Here is a 20,763-nt window from a genome sequence, read left to right on the forward strand (position 1 = left end):
TGAAGGGGGCGGCACATAATAACACTTCATATGTTAGTCAGACTCTATTCATGTCTAATGTCAAGTCAAGTCACTATAAAGCGCATTTCACAACACAGATTGCCTCAACGCGGGGTTGGGTCTTGGGCCGAATACTGAGATATTTTAACCAATATAGGCCTACTGTGTATAAAGTTGGTCAATGTGACTATAATTTGAGAGCCATCAAATTAGGTCTGAAACCCATTATGATACTGTGCTACCCTTTTTAGTGTATTTGCGTTTGTGTGTGTTCAAGTGTTTGGAAAGCAGGCAGTGCATGATGAAGATGACTTGTTTTCTGCTAAAGGGGTGCAGCAAAAACATAAAAATGTTGAAATGTTCCAATTTAAAAGCACTGGTTTCGATTTGAAACTATTCAAATGTATTTTTCAGTGAGTCAAATCTGCGTTTTGATTGGCCGATAGCTACCCCAGTCTTCAATGTCACACGACCCTTCAGAAATCATTCTAATATGCTTTGCTGTAAAAGCCTAAAAAAACCTAACCCATATTATTATCGCAGTTGTAAATTCTTGTGTTGCTGACAAAGTGTTTTATGAAGGATTCAACAACAGAAAGAGTGAAGAACAGCATTTATTTCAAATAGAAAGCGTCTGGAAAATGTTTATTCCTTTACTGCGCGCGCCTCTTCCACAGAAAGCTGCGAACACGTAATTCAAAAAATATCGGTCATTTTGATTTACCGGCTGACTGACTCGGTATCTATCGTATTTATTTCAATAATTACGTAACTATATGATAGTATATTCGTCCCTTGTCAAAGCCTCTGAAATACAATGATGTTTAATCGCTCGTACTGTAGGAGGCGCTGTGACGATATTTAGTCCACCGGTAAAACCACTGAAGAAGAAATCTGGAGCACTCAGAAGGTGAGTTTAATCTGTTTTTACACTGTTTATGTGTTTAGCTGTTTGTATGCTTGTTTGTTTTTTGATGTTCATAGTTTTTAATTAGCTCAAATTAAGCCTTTCCTCGCCCACCTGCCTTATGAAAAATAACCATGATTTTGCTACAGTAACCATAACAATTGTCCTGTTGTTTTACTACAGTAAGTAACCATGTTTTAACTTTAACCATGATTTTGTAGTGAACAGTAACTATACTAACACAATGCTTAATGTTCAGTGCTAGATGCTTTTAGTTTTCACAGTTTTGGGAGAAATTAGTAGAAAGCAAGCTTTTACAACGTTCTTTATGGCTATTTTTGTGTTTTTAGGTTGTACTTATTATTGTATTAACTATTGTTCATTATAATGGACATCGTTTGAAGAGTTTCTTAACTAAATTTCGTTTTTTTGACTGACAATAAATATTTAATTTTTATTTATTTTATATTATTATTATTATTACGGTGCAAAATACAATGTTTACATTTGCATTTTGCACCGTACTTCTAACTGGAATATGCAACCACTTTCCACTGCACTTTTACACTTTCTTTCGGATAGCTCTGTCCATAATTTATTGTACTAACTTAATCCACTGCTATATTCCTCATATTAGCCTAACATATTACTGTATACCTCTAACTGTAAAATTCTGTTCAAGTAATAACCGTCTGTATATTTATTCATAGTACATAGTCACCTGTAAATTCTGTTTATAGTAATAGCCATCTGTATATTTATTCATAGTACATATTCACCTGTAAATTCTGTTTATAGTAATAGCCATCTGTATATTTATTCACTGTATATATTCATCTGTAAATTCAGTTCTACTTATAGTAATAACCATCTCTCTACTTATACATATTTATATATATTCAGAACATTTTTATGTCCTGCACTTACGCAACCATTGTATATATCCTGCACTTGCTGCTATTGCACTTCTGGTTAGACCTAAACTGCATTTCGTTGCCTTGTACTTGTACTTGTGTAATGACAATAAAGTTGAATCTAATCTAATCTAATCTAATCTAATTATTATTATTATTATTATTATTATTATTATTATTATATTCCTGCTCTTTGCTGGCTCAATACTAAAATACTCCTAATCTCTTTTACATCTGAAATAAATGTTTCTGAATATTCTCCAAATTTTGAGTTTAAATCACTGTAAGTCCATTATCAATGTGTCTTTATAGTAATGAGGATGTGTTTGTCTTCAGATGTTGACCATGAAAGCGCAGATGGATGTGATCTGCAAATCAGTAGGAACTGATCTGTCCATGCTGGATATTGAGGATTTCATCAGTGAAATCTGTCAGCTGAAGAAAGAGGTGGCGTCACTGGAGGCAAAGCTGAGAGAAAGAGGAGACAAACCCAACAGAGAGGTTTGAGCGGCTCATCATTTCATCCTTCAGCTCAATCAAACCAAAGTTTTGTTAGCTTCTCACTTCATATGCACATCTCAAATTAAGCCAGCAGCAAAATATGCCGTCAAATCATCAATATAGTGCATCTGGAAAGTATTCACAACGCTTCCCTTTTTCCACATTTTGCTATGTTCCAGCCTTATTTCAAAATGGATTAAATTCATTATTTTCTACAACCCCAAATCAGAAAAAGTTGGGACAGTATGGAAAACGCAAAAAAAAAAAAAATAGAAGTGATTTCTAAATTTCCTTTGACTTGTATTTCATTGCAGACAATATGAACACAAAATATTTCATGTTTTGTCTGGTCAACTTCATGTCATTTGTAAATATGCATCCTTTCCTGTCATTCAGACCTGCAACACATTTCAAAAAAAGTTGGGACAGGAGCAATTTAGGGCTAGTAATGAGGTAAAATGCTTAAATAATGATGTGATTTGAAACAGGTGATGTCTACAGGTGATTGTAATTATGATTTGGTACAAAAGCAGCATCCAAGAAAGGTCTAATCTAGGGGTGCTCCGATTGATCGGCAACCGATATCTATCTGCCGATAATCGCTTTGGGATGATTGATCGGCGGTCTCTAAAAAGGCAGATCTCATGAACCGATCGCATGCTGACGACACATAAAACCCCGTGCCTGCCGTGAGAGCGAGGGCATGATATGCAGCGACACCGTCTCATTCTCTTTCCGGCGCGGGTAAAATTATTATAATGCTGAAGGTGAGGTAAAATTCATATTTCTATATTAAATAACTTGCGCAGTCATTTGAAAACTTTCTGTGAGAGGTAAGTTCACAAACAGCACGAGTGAATCACCGCGTGTGCGCACGCTCTCTTTCCCTCAGAATGCTCAAATGGCTTCACATCAGCGCATCGCATCTGCATCGAGATACACAGTTAACACAGGATTTGCCACTTACACAATCGAGGCAGTGTCGCATCGTCACTAAAGTTTATCATTTCCATTTATTTTTAAGTCTTGCCAGTGTTCAAACCGCTCAGCACTCGCGCGCACGGTCTGGAGAGACACACACACACACACACACACACAGGCCATCTCACAAAAAGCTTGCGAGTACAAATTGCGCTGAAATGGTCAGATACACACAAATGTATGTACTAAATTTCCGTCTTGACGAGTATGCACGTAAACCCCGTCGTGACTCGCGAGTGAACGTTTGTGCAACTGTAACCGTATCCGTGTTCGCTCTTAAAGTGACAGCTGTCGAATAAACTGCTGCTGTCTCTGAGTTTCTCTTTGTCTTGTGTCGTTTGATGAACCTTTATGACACTCACTGCTCTTGAATGACTAACTTTTGCAACCTTAAGTGTAAGGATTAATCTAATTTAATTTATTCAGGGAAGACCAATATTAATTTACATTTGATTTCTTATTAAATGTCTTTAGTATTTCTTACCTCAATACTAATGTTAGACCTACCTGAAAACGTGTCTTTAAAAACAAAAATGCACTGCATGATCAAATATTTAGGTGAGATAATTATATACATTAATTATATACATTTATTTGGGAAAGATGGCCTACAGTAGCCTTAGGTTAGCCTTAGGTTATCTCATTTCCTAAAAATTTTTTTTAGTTAATTTAGAGTTAGTTTTATTTCTACAAATGGTGCAAACTCTGCAAGATTATAGATAAAAGATTCCCATTCCCTTGCCATTCTGTAATCGGCAGTCAAGTCAAGTCAACTTTATTTATATAGCTCTTTTAACAATGTAGATTGTTTCACAGCAGCTTCACAGTGTTAAACAGGAAAATAATGCAGCATAATTTTATTCAGCTGTATAGCCATTCTGGAAAAAACGCTGATGTCATCAGTTCATTTCAATTATCATACAGTGACAGTGTGGGCTTTAGATCAATAATTAGATCAGTAATTTAGTTTATATGGTTAATTTAGTATATTAATTAGATTTATTTCGATGTTTAGTTGAAAAATTTAGTGTCCCCAACTGAGCACGCCAAGCCAGAGGCAAGCCAGAGCCAGAGGCAAGTGATCAGCAATACAGTGATCGGCAATCGGCAGATCATGATTTTGGGGATCGGTAATCGGTGATCGGTCCCAAAAATGCTGATCGGAGTATCTCTAGTCTAATCTTTTAGGAGCAAAGATGGGCCGAGGATCGCCAGTTTGCCAACAAATACGTGAAAAAATTATTGAAATGTTTAAAAACAATGTTCCTCAAAGAAAGATAGGAAGAGATTTGGATATTTCACATTCAACAGTGCATAACATAATTAAAAGATTCAAGGAATCTGGAGGAATTTCAGCGCGTAAAGGACAAGGGTGCAAGCCTAAGCTGAACAACCGTGATCTCCGATCCCTCAGGCGGCACTGCATCAAGAATCGTCATTCATCTATTAGCGATATCACCACATGGGCTCAGGACTACTTTGGCAAACCTTTGTCAAGTACCACAATACGTAGTTACATCCACAAATGCCAGTTAAACTGTACTGTGCCAAAAGGAAGCCCTATGCTAACAGTGTCCAGAAGCGCCGTCGACTTCTCTGGGCTCGGAGGCATCTGGGATGGACCATCACACAGTGGAAACGTGTACTGTGGTCAGATGAAGCAGTATTTCAGGTATTTTTTGGGAGGAATGGACGCCGTGTGCTCCGGACCAAAGAAGAAAAGGATCATCCAGACTGTTACCAGCAACAAGTCCAGAAGCCAGGGTCTGTCATGGTATGGGGTTGTGTCAGTGCCCTTGGCAAAGGTAACTTGCACTTCTGTGAAGGCTCCATTAATGCTGAAAAGTACATAGAGATTTTGGAGCATAATATGCTGCCTTCAAGAAGACATCTTTTCCAGGGACATCCATGCATATTTCAACAAGACAATGCAAAACCACATTCTGCACACATTACAAAGTCCTGGCTGCGGAGGAAGAGGGTTCGGGTACTTGACTGGCCAGCCTCAGTCCCGACCTGTCTCCAATAGAGAATGTGACAACGAAGACCTCGTACTGTTGCCCACCTTAAGACTTGTTTGCAGGAAGAATGGGACAAAATTACACCTGAAACACTTCATCACTTGGTGTCTTCAGTCCCTAAACGTCTTTTAAGTGTTGTGAAAAGGAATGGCAACATTACAAAGTGGTAAATGCTTTACTGTCCCAACTTTTTTTGAAATGTGTTGCAGGTCTGAATGACAGGAAAGGATGCATATTTACAAATGACATGAAGTTGACCAGACAAAACATGAAATATTTTGTGTTCATATTGTCTGCAATGAAATACAAGTCAAAGTAAATTTAGAAATCACTTCTTTTTTCTTTTTTTTTTTGCATTTTCCATACTGTCCCAACTTTTTCTGATTTGGGGTTACAAAACAAAAAACACAAAAAATATCCAATAATGGCAACCTGAAAGAAGGTTTTTTGAAATGATTTGCAAATTTATATATACATATATATATATATATATATATATATATATATATATATATATATATATATATATATATATATAATCACATGTACATAAGTATTCACAGTCTGTATAATGATAAATATACTTCCATTAATAAATCTTCTCTGTCTGATCTTGCATGTACTATACTAATTAAAGCTGAAGAAGAATCTGAACATATTACTACTTTATTTGGTTTGACTTGTTCGACCCACTGTAGTCCTATTTTTATAGCTGTTAACTCTGCATTTTACACGGACATCTCATCAGTCAACCTCCAACTAATCTATGTTTTAAATTGAGCAATATATACACCTAATCCAACCTTTTCACTGACAGGTTCCTTAGAACCATCTGTAAATATTTGTAATACTGAATAAAATGCGTTATTTAAAAAAGCATTAACCTCATTTCCTATCTAGAGGCATCTCTCCCATTTCAACCCCAATTGCATCTAAAGGGGATGTTTTACCTGCTCCACAACATATTCTTAGTGCTTTGGATTGAATTATAATTTTTTTCAGTAAAGACTTGGTTGCAGAACCATATACAATACATCCATAATCAAAGAACAAATCAATGCTTGATACATGCACAACGGCTAGCTCCCCAGTTGTGACTAGCAACCGTACGCATGCAATTTTAGATCTTTTTACACTTTGATTTCAATTTTACTGATATTAAATTTCCATGTTCATTTTCCATCAAACCATAATTCAAGAGATTTTAAAAACAGGTACTCTTTCCAATGCTTGATCATACAACTTCAGATCTAAATGTTCATTCCTCTTGTTCTTTGTGAATAACATATACAGTACATTGTGTTTTTGAGACTGAAATTTTTTTAGACCCCAATCCAATGACCATTCTTCCACTTCTTTAATTGACCCCTGAATGCCTTTAACCACATTTTTAATATTACGACCTCTCTTCCATAATGCGCCGTCATCTGCATAAAGAGCTAATCCTATTCCTGGTTTTCTAACTTTATCAAAAACATCATTGATCATTAAATTAAACAATTAAAGGCTAATTGCACTACCCTGTGGAGTCCCATTAAAATGTTATAAGGAGCTGATATCATGTACTCTTTCATTACAAAAGCTTTTTTAACTTCAATTTCAAACAATACCAAAGCATCTGCTGTAGACCTACTTTTCCTAAAACCACTTTGAAATGTTGATAACAATTCTCTTTTCTCTAAAATGTAATTCAGTCGCCTCACAATAATTTTTTTCCATTACTTTACATAGTGTAGAGGTAAGAGCGATGGGTCTATAACTACTAGATTTTGTTATATTTTCCCCAGGCTTAGCTAGAGGGAGCACAATTGCCGTTTTCCATTGCTTAGGAAGCATACCCTTGTTCCATATGTTATTAAATAAGTCCAATAATGCTTCTAATGCTTTTGGTGATAAGTTATAGAATCTTAAAGAAATTATCATATCTTTTCTTGGTGTGGTACTCTTTGAGTTATTAATTGCTGTTTTTAATTCAAAATAACTAAACTCGTCATCCACAATACTATTAAGATCTTGCTTTTTCTTGCAAGCATCTCCATAGATATTCTTAATTTGCTGTCGTCTTGTTAAAAATGTATCATCTAAATGTTCAATGCTATGAGCTTAAGCATATGTTTGAGCCAACATTGTAGCCTTGTCTTTATCTGTGATTGCTACCTTCCCATTTTCCTCCATTACAGGTATTTTTTTTAAAGCTGTCAATTCCATTAATCTTTTTTTATCATACGCCAGACTGCATTTATTTTGGTTTCCCTCCCTATTGTATCGCAAAAGTTTTGCCATGCTGTCCTTTTTGTACTTTTAATAACCTTTTTAACATAAGCCCTTTTTCTTTGATAATTCCTTCTGGGGTGAGTGTTCTTTTTAAAAACTGAAATGCTTTATCTCTTTCTCTGATTGCGGCCGAGCACTCCTCTGACCACCATGGCACATTCTTTCTTCTACTTATACCACTTGATAGACTGAGAGGCTGCAAAATAAATGCCATTCACTACTTTATTATATCTGTCATCAACACTACCCTCTACTCACAGATTTTTTAAATTGTTCTTCCCATAACATTTGACGTTTTTTCCCAATCTGCTTTCTTAAGGCATCTTTACACGGCAAACGCGGCACAGAAACTAAATCTGAAGCGGCATAAAATCACAAAAAGGAGCATTTACACAGACCGTTTAATGCTTCTCTGAAGCAGCACAAATGCATTTACACAGGAATTAAAATCGCGGGAAACAATGTTTTGAACATTTCTATTTTAAAACTACAGTTTTAACAAAGTGTTAAATTTTAAAGGCATAATTATGTGTAAAAATAATAAACAATTAAATAAAATTCCCTCTGCGTGCTTTATATAGGCGATTTGATTGTCATAACTGTGTACTGATTCTGTGATTGTCATAATTCTGGCTATTGTAGGCTACGGTATAGTAGTTATTTTATATTTCTTAATAAAATTGTGACCGATGGAAGAAATGCTATAAAGAAATGATGAATTATTACACCGCAGATCACCACAGGATTAAAAGTGGTTGAAAGTTTTTTCAAAGAGCCAGAAAGTCACTTTGGTGCAGTCACAACAAACGAACAATGATAGCGTTTCAGGTAGGACAGCAGATATATAAGCAAATATCGTTCTCAAAGAGATTATTTTTGGAATAGAATATAACAATGCACAATCACAGTGACGGCGACTGGGTTAAGTCTGATCTGCCAATCTCTTCAAAGGAAGATTACAAACGGCGCACGCCAATTTATTACACATGATTATTTTGGTGGTTTGCTTGACGATGTGAGTACAGGACTCTTTTACTTCAATGATAGACTTTTTTTAATTTGCCTAAAACATATGGCGCTATTCTTATATGCTTTGTCTCCCGCTTCTTGATTCTCGCACCGCCTGAGCTGACACTGACAGGTGGTTGTCATGACAATGACGTAGTTTAGGGCGGCACAAGTTTGTGTTCATTTAAACTGAATCAAAGCCGTTTCAGCATTGCCTTTGTTACTAGGGGCTGAGGTGGGTCAGACCCGGCATATTTTAAGTCTGCTTTTATGTGGCATTGCGTCTTTACACAGAATTTTGAGCAGACACAGAGCCGCTTTAGAGCCGCCTTAACTCGGCTGTGTAAAGATGCCATTATATATCCATCTTAAACCATAATTAAATTTTTAAAATTGAATCTTATTTTGAATTTCACATGTCACTGGAAAATGATCACTTCCTATATTATCCTTAGATACTGAGCTTACCATATACATTTACCTGCTAATAATGCTGAAAATATTGTGATATCCAAACATGACATTCCACCTCTTGCTATGTCTATTCTTGTTGGATTGCCATCATTTAAACATACTAAAGAGTTATCTTCCATTTTTATCTGTTCTCCTGCTACCCCAAATACAATTGTGAGCATTAAAATCATCACATATAATCATTTTGTTTGCCTTTTCTCCCATGGCACTTTTCAGGATATCTTGTTATTTCTGAACACGGATTATAGAAATGTAACACTCTGTGTACCCATTAATTCTATACATATGCTCTCTGCATTACCTTCATTCTTTCTTTGTCTATATATCATATTTTCTTTTATGAATGTTGCACACCCTCCACCTCTACCATTAATCCTGTCCTTCCAGCCGTTCAGCCTAAAATATAATGACTTGCATAACCATGTTTCTTGTATACAAATGATATCAGAGATTTATTCATATCTGCAATATACTTGTTAAACTCCTGTCCATTAGCGATTTAAGATTCTGGCATTCCAATGAAGCAACAGGACAGACATGATAATGGCATATATCATTACATTGAGATGCATCATAACTTGTTGTTATACTACCTTCTGTTCTCCCTTCTTTAGACTGTAGTATCTTGTGAATTTGCTCAAAGTGTATCAGCACAGAAAGACTATCACACTTTTCATTATCGTTCCATGTCGTCAGTCTTCTAGCCAAACCAACTTTGCCTCCAATCAAGTTTCCTTTTACTTCTTCCATAGTTACATTAACGCGTACTGCTGAAATAACGCCACATTTCTTCACATCTATTCCAGCACAAATTAATTTACCACCAGCTAGTGTTTTCAGTTTCAAAATCTTTGCTTTCTGATTTTCATCCTTACACTTAATCAAGACTCTTCCATTGCTCAGACATGTTGCCCCTTTCACTGATCCCACTTCTTTTTCTATCGCTTTTGACAGTTTAACAGGATGCATCTATTGCTCTGCTTGTTTGACAAATGTGATCATAACTTTTATTTCTTTTTCCTCTCTGTTTCTCATCATCATTTGCCCTGAATCACTGGTTTTACTTGTACATAGTTTCTCATATTCAGACTCATTACCCATGTTATTTCCTTCTTTCCTTTTATTATATCATACTTCTTGGAACTCCATATCTTGACTATCATCATCCGAAGAATCGTCCATTATGTCCACCTACTTCAATTCAAGAACCGTTCCTTTTTTGTACTTTTTAGAATCTATTAATTTTGTCCTGGCATTTCTCCCACTGACGTCCTTCCTTTCGCCTTCTCTGCCTTCGCCTTCCTTATATAGACAGGTGTGTGCCTTTCCAAATCACGCCCAATCAACTGAATTTACCCCAGGTGGACTCCAGTCAAGCTGTAAAAACATCTCAGGGGAAACGGGAGCACCTGAGCTAAATTTTGAGTGTCATGGCAAAGGCTGTGAATACTTATGCTTGTGATGTTTTTTTTTTTATAAATTTGCAAAGGTTTCAAACAAACTTTTTTTTTTTCACTGTATAACCTCTAGAGATAAAGTAATGAGGCTAATATCAACAGGTTGATCTTTATTTGTGTTTATCTGTGATGTGTTTGTCAGGATCTGGAGAAGGTTTCAGTGTGTGTGACTGATGGGACAGAAGCTCAGGATTCAGTCTGGAGATCCAGAGACACACAGGACTCAGAGCTCAGCCTCACTTTACTGTGTTATACTGACGCTCAGGATCATGGATCCGCTGATCAAACCTCTGACTGTAACGCTGGAGAACAGCAGATGCTGCAGACGCCACTGAAGATGTGCTCTGTCAAACTGGTGGACTGCAGGAACCTGATAGAGAGCAGAGGAGATGAACAACAACAACGCCATGAGGAGGAGGATGAAGATCAGAATGATGATGTCGAGGATGAGGATGAAGATCAGAATGATGTTGTTGATGATTTTGTTCCTTCAGGTATGTTTCTTCCTTTTATGACCAGATATGCTGAAATAACTGAATTACTAATATTTAATTGTAAATATTTTATGTAGGGTAAACATACCTATTAAGCTCAAGTACCCATTGAGCACACTACTATCTTTGAGCTCAGATTATAAAAATAAGAAAATAATTTATCATCCTACTTGATGTCTTAAACAATTTGTGTTTTGTTTTTACTATATATCTCCTGTAATGTCAAGCTAATCAGACCATTGCACACTGATATATGGGTATCTATGTTTTCACACTGTCTAGCTGCCAGTTTGAAAGCTGTCTAAAGACTTTGAAGTTGTAAATATTATTAATTTAAATTGTTATATTTAGCGTAATGACTAAAAACATTATTTGTTCATCTATCAAAGATTGTCCCCATTTGTAAAACTAAAAAGCTTCAAGATTTAGGAAAACTAACACATGGCAAAAACACTTTTATTTAAAAATAAACAAAGATCTGGAATTTTCATTATAGCCAGTAGGTGCTAGCAGAAGAGAACTTAATCATTTAATGGCCATTTCCACTTCCTAATATATAACAGTTTATTTATTAATTTACATTTAAACATTGAAGCACTGGCTCCAACTGATCAGATTAAAAAGCGTCAGTCTGTTTTTGACCCCCCCCATCTGATCTACCGCTGTGTCATCGAGTAAGTACATTGATGTCATCTTTATTGTCCTCAGAAAGTAGCAGTGTTTTTCCATGGGAAGTTCCTAGGCTCCCTGCGATAGTGTTTATTGCTGGCGATATAAAAGCCCTTGCTGGTGATACCGGTATTACTGGTGTTGTCACGTGAAGATTAATCAGTTGAAAATCTTTACTCACCGTCACATCCCTAGAAGTTACAATTGTGGCCTGTAGCCATCATTTCATCACAAACGGAGCGACTTGCTTGCCTAAATTCACCCCTAAACCAAATGCTTGGTCACAGAGTTTGAAAACCTATCCTTGGGTTCTTTTTGCACTGATAGTTGAGGCAAACTTCAAACCCATGTCAAGCATACGTCTGTGCGTAGTGGTTCTTGAAGCACTGACTCCAGCTGCAGTCCACTCTTTGTGAATCTCCCCCACATTTTTGAATGGGTTTTTTTTCAATCCTCTCCAGGGTGCGGTTATCCCTATTGCTTGTACACTTTTTTTCTACCACATCTTTTCCTTCCCTTCGCCTCTCTATTAATGTGCTTGGACACAGAGCTCTGTGAATAGCCAGCCTCTTTTGCAATGACCTTTTGTGTCTTGCCCGTGCAAGGTGTCAATGATCGTCTTCCCCATGATTGTGTAGCCTACAGAACTAGACTGAGAGACCATTTAAATGCCTTTGCAGGTGTTTTGAGTTAATTAGCTGATTAGAGTGTGGTACCAGGGGCCTCATTTATAAAACTTTGCGTAGGATTTGCGTCAGATGTGGCGTACGGATGAAACATAGGACGTGCGTACGCACAGAAATATTCGGATTTATAAAACCGTGCGCACGCACATCCTACGCAGTTTTCCCTTAATAAATCACAATCAATTCTAAATGTAGCGCAGCTTTTGCGGCTTCATGTCACGCCCATAGTTGCCCATAAATAGTCTGTGAAACGCCCACAAGTTAATATTCATAATTTGCGAAATCATGGCAAACACAGAGAGGAAATTAAAAAAACGTAACTTCACTCAATGTGAAGTAGAAGTTATCGTTGGCGAGGTGGAAAAGATGAGAACAATTTTGTTTGGAGGGCACAGTGTGGGCATTACTAATGCCAAAAAGGCACTTGAGTGGCAAAAGGTTGCAGACGCCGTAAATGCTGTAGCCTCACAACCTTGGACCATGGCCGAAATAAAAAAGAAATGGTCGGACATCAAAGTCGAGGCAAAAAAGCGTCTAGCGCTCCATCGCCAGAGTGTGTCTGCCACGGGTGGGGGAGAGGAACACCGGAGCTGAGCCTCTTGATGAGAGACTGGCGGCAATTATTGGGGAATCCCTATTAATCCCTATCCCTATTATCTACGTGGAAATGGGAAATAGTTCAGTGCAAATGTAATTTCTTGCAGTTTTCTGAATGGTTGAGACATACGTCATACGTTATTTTATCAAACATAAAACAAACTAAAGGCATATGCATGAATACCATATGATTCCGTAGCTGATGAATACATTTTTACTATGAAAACAACTTTCCCCAGCGGACAATTAATACATATCTATCTATCTATCTATCTATCTATCTATCTATCTATCTATCTATCTATCTATCTATCTATCTATCTATCTATCTATCTATCTATCTATCTATCTATCTATCTATCTATCTATCTATCTATCTATCTATCTATCTATCTATCTATCTGCACTTATGAACACAGGAACAATCAATGCTCCCATTTGAAGTAATCTTAATGTGTAGAACTTTGTGATTAAATGGCCATTGCATGGAGATCTAATTGCATCTATATCTGCTCCGCCAGACGGACACATTGACGAGAATATCAGTTTTGTAGGCTACATTATTTCGTTCTGTTTACCATATTATTTATGAGAATGAATTGTATAACATGGCAATATTATTGCAGAACATATTTCACTTTTCTTTTTGCAAATATGTGTTTATTTGCATTTCTGTTGTAATTTTCGTTTGTTTTACACTGCAGATCGATCAAACGGGTGTTCGTGTAGGCTGTTAATTGTAAGACTTGCTTTGTGAAGTCTTCATGTTATGAGAGGCAGTATAGCCATTTCTTTTACACAACGTTCTACAGTTTCACACACTTTCACGTGTTTCTTCCATCTGCCGACGGTGTCGCCATTTCTCATTTCACCCGTTTTTGTGCGTACACCTGGGTCAGAGCTTGCGTGAAGGACCGCACATTTTCCCGTCAAGTTTGCTTTTTATAAATACCAATTATTGCGTAGAGAGCGGCGTACGCATTCTTTTGTGCGTACGCAACGTTTATAAATGAGGCCCCAGGTGTCTTCAAAATTTAACCTTTTCACGATATTCTAATTTTCTGAGAGACTGAATTTGGGATTTTCCTTAGTTGTCAGTTATAATCATCAAAATTAAAAGAAATAAACATTTGAACTATATCCGTCTGTGTGTAATGAATGAATATAAAATACAAGTTACACTTTTTGAATGGAATTAGTGAAATAAATCAACTTTTTGATGATATTCTAATTATTTGACCATCACCTGTAATTTGCGTTTTATTACATGACATAAGTAGACTGGGTAAACCCAGCCTGATTTGCCAGTGATTTGATTTCGCCCGGCAACTCGGTCTGGAAACCCATACACTCATTTCTACTGCTTCTGTTACACTTTTGCGGGACCAATCACAGACTGGTTTATCCACCTGGCCTGCTTTTGGAGGGATTATCACGATGACGGATAGAGAAGCGATGGGTCATTGCCCATTGATCACGCCTCTTGTGGTCTGATTGGTTGAAGGACTATCCAATAGCATACAGTCATTTGAATTATGCTTGTTTATCATGCCTCTTGTGGTCTGATTGGTTGAAGGACTATCCAATTGCGTACAGAGTAATTTAATTTATGCGCGTTTATGCTTGCGTGTGCAGTAGAAAATACAGAGCAGACTCCCCAGACCAATGTTCAATCTTAAATTGAGCTTGGTCTGGTGATAGCCAGAGAATGACATTTAGTATTTGATACATTCAATTCAATTCAATTAAATTCAAATTCAAATTCAAATTCAATTCAAATTTATTTGTATAGCGCTTTTCACAATACACATTGTTTCAAAGCAGCTTTACAGAAAGTGCATTTCATAAATGTACATTGAAAAATGTTAGAAAGAGAATGTTAAAGCAAAATCTTAGAAAAAGTTAATCAATCATGTATTAATTTAGGCCATAACAACGCTGGCGTTGAGTCGTCTCTTCACAGGCGTCGAGTCGTCTCTTCACAGGTGTTGGGGCATCTGAAGTCTCCATGAGAGGCTGGATACAAACTGGAGCTGACGAACTATTTACCTCAGGACTAGTGTCCCGAGATAACAACAGAAAAGCAGATGGGAAATAATTAGCATAGCTGCTGTTCAGAATATGAATGCTTTTGATCCGATTTAACTGTTTTGTTTCTGATGCTTTCTATTTTCTCAGTAAAGAAATTCATAAAATCATTACTACTAAACTGTAAAGGAATATTTTGCTCAGGCGATGCTTGTTTATTTGTTAGTCTAGCCACGGTGTTAAATAAAAACCTTGGATTATTTTGGTTATTTTCTATTAGTTTGCGGAGATGCTCAGCCCTGGCTGCTTTTAGGGCCTTTTTATAACGTGACATACTATCTTTCCACGCGATTCTAAAGACCTCTAAATTAGTTTGTTTCCATTTACGCTCTAAGTTACGAGTTTCTCTCTTGATGACATGTGTAGCACTGTTGTACCATGGTGCTTTAGTTTTCTCTCTAACCTTTTTTAATCTAATTGGTGCAACAATTTCTAATGTACTAGAGAAAATGGTCATACTGCTAGTCATTTCCTCTAGTTCATCTGTTTGTTTGGGTTCACTGAGCAGCTGAGCCAGATCAGGTAAGGTATTTGAGAATCTATCTATAGTGGTTGGAAGGATTGTTCTGCCTGGTCGATAACGTGGCGCAACATGACAGATTTCAGCAGTACGCAGTATGCAAGTTACCATGTAATGGTCAGTGACATCATCACTTTGCGGTATAATATCTATATTGGTTGGGTTGGTTCCATGTGATATAATTAAATCTAGTGTGTGATTAAGACGATGAGTGGGACCAGTGACGCTTTGCTTGACCCCAAAGGAGTTTAATAGATCTGTAAACGCAGCCCCTAACGCATAATTTGTGTTATCTACGTGTATGTTAAAATCTCCAACAATTAATGCTTTATCGACGTTGACCAATAGATCTGAGAGAAAGTCTGCAAACTCTTTTAGGAAATCAGCATAGGGCCCTGGAGGTCTATATACAGTAGCCAAGGCTAGAGATAATACGGATTTCTTTCTTACATCTAAGAGCGTAACATTTAGCACTAGTACTTCAAACGAATTAAACCTGTGACCTGTTTTCTGGGTAACATTAAGAATATCTCTATAGATTGTTGCAACACCGCCACCACGACCAATCAGACGGGCTCATGCTTATAACAGTATCCTGGTGGAGTAGACTCATTAAGACCGAAATAATCATTTGGGTTAAGCCAGGTTTCAGTAAGGCAAAGTACATCGAAACTACTATCTGTGACCATTTCATTTACAATAACCGCCTTAGGTGTGAGCGATCTAATGTTTAGAAGACCTAGTTTTAGAAATTGTTTTTGTTCACTAATATTGAGATTTTCTGGTTTAATCACAATTAGATTTTTCCTAGATCCTACAGTAGATTTAATGTTTGACCTCACTAAACGAGGAATAGACACAGTTTCTATATAATGTTCTACATTGGTACTTATGTCAATTAAGTTAGGACAAAATTGTTTTTGTTCACTAATATTGAAATTTTCTGGTTTAATCACAATTAGATTTGTCCTAGATCCTACAGTAGATTTAATGTTTGACCTCACTAAACGAGGGATAGACACAGTTTCTATATAATGTTCTACATTGGTACTTATGTAAATTAAGTTAGGACAGCAAAGAATGTGATTTGGACTTTGACTTACTAGTCAAAATACATCAGAAAAGCAGAACTTAATATTTGGTAAAGAAACCTTTGTTTGCAATTACAGAGATCATACGTTTCCTGTAGTTCTTGACTAGGTTTGCACACACTGCAGCAGGGATTTTGGCCCACTCCTCAATACAGACCTTCTCCCAATCCTTCAGGTTTCGGGGCTGTCGCTGGGCAATACGGACTTTCAGCTCCCTCCAAAGATTTTCTATTGGGTTCAGGTCTGGAGACTGGCTAGGCCACTCAAGGACCTTGAGATGCTTCTTACGGAGCCACTCCTTAGTTATCCTGGCTGGTGTTTCGGGTCGTTGTCATGCTGTAAGAGACAGCCACGACCCATCTTCAATGCTCTTACTGAGGGAAGGAGGTTGTTGGCCAAGATCTCGCGATACATGGCCCCATCCATCCTCCCCTCAATACGGTGCAGTCGTCCTGTCCCCTTTGCAGAAAAGCATCCCCAAAGAATGATGTTTCCACCTCAATGCTTCACGGTTGGGATGATGTTCTTGGAGTTGTACTCGTCCTTCTTCTTCCTCCAAACACGGCGAGTGGAGTTTAGACCAAAAAGCTCTATTTTTGTCTCATCAGACCACATGACCTTCTCCCATTCCTCCTCTGGATCATACAGATGGTCATTGGCAAACTTCTGACGGACCTGGACATGCGATGGCTTGAGCAGGGGGACCTTGCGTGTGCTGCAGGATTTTAATCCAGGACGGCGTAGTGTGTTACTAATGGTTTTCTTTGAGACTGTGGTCCCAGCTCTCTTCAGGTCATTGACCAGGTCCTGCCGTGTAGTTCTGGGCTGATCCCTCACCTTCCTCATGATCATTGATGCCCCATGAGGTAAGAACTTGCATGGTGCCCCAGACCGAGGGAGATTGACCGTCATCTTGAACTTCTTCCATTTTCGAATAATTGCGGCAACAGTTGTTGCCTTCTCACCAAGCTGCTTGCCTATTGTCCTGTAGCCCATCCCAGCCTTGTGCAGGTCTACAATTTTATCCCTGATGTCCTTACACAGCTCTCTGGTCTTGGCCATTGAGGAGAGGTTGGAGTCTGTTTGATTGAGTGTGTGGACAGGTGTCTTTTATACAGGTAACGAGTTTAAACAGGTGAAGTAAATACAGGTAATGAGTGGAGAACAGGAGGGCTTCTTAAAGAAAAACTAACAGGTCTGTGAGAGCCGGAATTCTTACTGGTTGGTAGGTGATCAAATACTTATGTCATGCAATAAAATACAAATTATCATACAATGTGATTTTTCTGGATTCATTTTCTGTATTTCTTAGATTCCGTCTCTCACAGTTGAATTGTACCTATGATAAAAATGACAGACCTCTACATGCTTTGTTAGTAGGAAAACCTGCAAACTCGGCAGTGTATCAAATACTTGTTCTCCCCACTGTACATGCATATACACGTAAACTCTCAGGGTGCTATTTTCTCACAGCACTCGGCCTTCTGTAAGGCGCTCATCTATAAAGCACACACTCCCACCTCTGTAATAAACACAGAGATGTTAGTCAAGTGATAAGAATATTCGCTCAAACATCGTTTAGAATAGTAGACCCGTCCGAATAGGGCTAAAGATGAAAAATCCCCCCTCCCCTCACGCAAATATCTAGCCCTGCTAATTAAAATTCACATATATAATTTACCAAAAAAAAGTTTTTGTTCCTTTCAGATGGCGACGCTGGTTCATCTTCTGATGGAGAAATGGCCACTACATCCAAAGACAGACGGGCAAGGAAGAGATTCTCCTGTGGAAAAACATTCAGAAAAAAGGAAAAGTTAGCGAAACGTGAGAGAAAACACACAGAACAGAAAGACTTCACCTGCAAGATATGCGACATCAGCTTTCCTACCTTAGAAGAGAGGAGACTTCACACAAAAGAGCACAGCGTGAAGAAGGAGTTTCACTGCGAACAGTGCGGGAAGGATTTTTTCACCACTCCTCTGAACATGAGAGCTCACATGAAGACACACAGCGAAAAGACTTTCCACTGCAGTGAGTGTGACAAGTATTTCCGCACCAAACAACATCTTTCAATGCATAAGAGAATCCACACGGGGGAGAAGCTGTACCAGTGTCTTCACTGTGAGAAGAGCTTCAACATGAGATCGACTCTGAAGAACCATGTGCGCATACACACCAATGAGAGGCCGTACAAGTGCAATCAATGTGAGAAGAGCTTCAACCAGCTAGCCCACCTGAATAAACATCTGCCCATACACACCAATGAGAGGCCATACAAGTGCACTCAATGTGAAAAGAGCTTCAACCAGGATTGGGCTCTGAAGAACCATCTTCTCTCACACACCAATGAGAGGCCGCACAAGTGCCCTCACTGCGAGAAGAGCTACAGACAGGGACCGAGTCTGAAGACCCATCTACTCACACACACCAATGAGAGGCCGTACAAATGCACTCAATGTGAGAAGAGCTTCAACCGGAGTTCGACTCTGAAGAAACATCTACTCACACACCCCAATGAGAGCCTGTCCCAGTGTCCTCACTGCGAGAAGAGCTTCAACCAGGGATCGACTCTGAAGAACCATCTACTCACACACACCACTGAGAGGCCGTACAAGTGCAGTGAATGTGAGAAAACCTTTACAAACTCAAGTGCTCTAAAGTCACACCAAAAATTACACACTGATGTCAAACCGTATAAGTGTTCACACTGTGAGAAACGTTTCTATAATTCGACTCACTGCAAAAGCCATGAGAGGATTCACACCGGAGAGAAACCGTACCTGTGCTCCTACTGCGGGAAGAGCTTTGCTAGCCCATTTTATTTCAAAGTTCATCAGAGAGTTCACACAGGAGAAAAACCGTATCCCTGTAGTGATTGTGGGAAGGGTTTTACTAATGCAAGTGGCTTGAAAATACACAAGAGGACCCATACAGGAGAAAAACCTTTTAAATGCTCACATTGTAGCAGGACTTTCACTCGAGCAAGTGACCTGAAGATCCATGACCGATGGCATACAGGAGAGAAACCTTACCGCTGCTCCATCTGCGGCGAGAGATTCTCTTTTATATGGGGTTTTCAGACTCACCAGAAGAAACACGCTGCCCCAGAATCATCATAGCTTCATTGTCATTATTGTTACGGGAACATTATTTTATGGTTGTAAAAAACTAGAATGTGTCTAGAACAGGGCTGCCCAAACCTGCTCCTGGAGGGCCACTGAGTTCAGCTCCAACCCTAAATAAACACACCTGAACCAGCTAATCAAAAGTTGTCCAAAATCGCCCCCATACCCTAAAATAGGGCACTATTTGAGGAGACGGCCATTTGTAGTGGTGTCTGAAACTATTGTGGACGTTATCGAGTGCACTCATTCAATCACACAATGCAATGTGGTGACAAGTTTAATGCTTTCCATCTGCAAATCTCAGCAGCTTTCGGGGAAAGTGGGAAGGAAGGATTTGAATGGAGGGATACGGAGCGCAGAAGCGATTGGGAGGATTTTTGATGTGTGTGTATTTGTAAATATGAGCATGTTTGAAACAAAGGCTCATGAGTGAAAACGGCAACACAAAGAGATGTGTATGTAATGTAGTCGATTTTTCAAGTTTGAAGTGCAATTCTTCTGTTCACGATCTCAGAAAAAGTTTCTGATTCCTAAATAAAATTAATTAAATCAATATTGTTTTTTAAATTCTATTTATAAACTCACCACACATTAATGGTCAATGACTTTTATTTATTGAAAGTCATTTGTTTTCTGAAGAACTACACCTTGAAGATGAATTAGGCCTAATTCTTTTAGTCGTTATTTATTACTTGCTGAAAAACATGATGGCATGAAATGAGCCTTATTTCCCTCAGACACTTTGTTACACAAAGCTGAAATGATCCAGACATGGATATGCATTAATAAACTACAGATACAGTAACATTGTCTAAGGTCACACTGTCAGTTTTTGGGCTTGACAACCGCATTTACTTACAGGTTTGAAATGTCTCCTTCATAAATCAACTTACAGTAGCGCCTTGAATACGGACTGTATGAACGTGCAGCAGGTCAAGCCTGTGTTTAAAGGGAAA

At 38.1% G+C, this 20,763-nt stretch overlaps 1 protein-coding gene across 1 annotated transcript; it reads left to right on the plus strand.

Annotated features, from left to right (window-relative positions):
* The first annotated feature begins 865 nt into the window (after positions 1 to 865).
* LOC307123533 (uncharacterized protein) lies at positions 866 to 20,619 on the plus strand. Its single transcript, XM_079812084.1, has 4 exons — positions 866 to 910; positions 2,158 to 2,322; positions 10,680 to 11,031; positions 18,390 to 20,619. Exons 2-4 carry the CDS (start codon positions 2,158 to 2,160, stop codon positions 19,799 to 19,801), a joined length of 1,929 nt encoding a protein of 642 aa, XP_079668210.1. The 5' UTR covers positions 866 to 910; the 3' UTR covers positions 19,802 to 20,619.
* The last annotated feature ends 144 nt before the right edge of the window (positions 20,620 to 20,763 follow it).

The sequence above is a fragment of the Gobio gobio genome (assembly GCF_949357685.1).
Source record: "Gobio gobio genome assembly, chromosome: 3".
NCBI classification, from domain to species: domain Eukaryota; kingdom Metazoa; phylum Chordata; class Actinopteri; order Cypriniformes; family Gobionidae; genus Gobio; species Gobio gobio.

What these genes read in the sequence shown, in the direction of transcription:
- LOC307123533 (XM_079812084.1), top strand. Translation starts at nt 2,158, where the DNA reads ATGTTGACCATGAAAGCGCAGATGGATGTGATCTGCAAATCAGTAGGA. An exon ending in GAGACAAACCCAACAGAGAG is followed by an intron (nt 2,323 to 10,679) that starts GTTTGAGCGGCT and finishes TGTGTTTGTCAG; the next exon opens with GATCTGGAGAAGGTTTCAGT. An exon ending in TGATGATTTTGTTCCTTCAG is followed by an intron (nt 11,032 to 18,389) that starts GTATGTTTCTTC and finishes TGTTCCTTTCAG; the next exon opens with ATGGCGACGCTGGTTCATCT.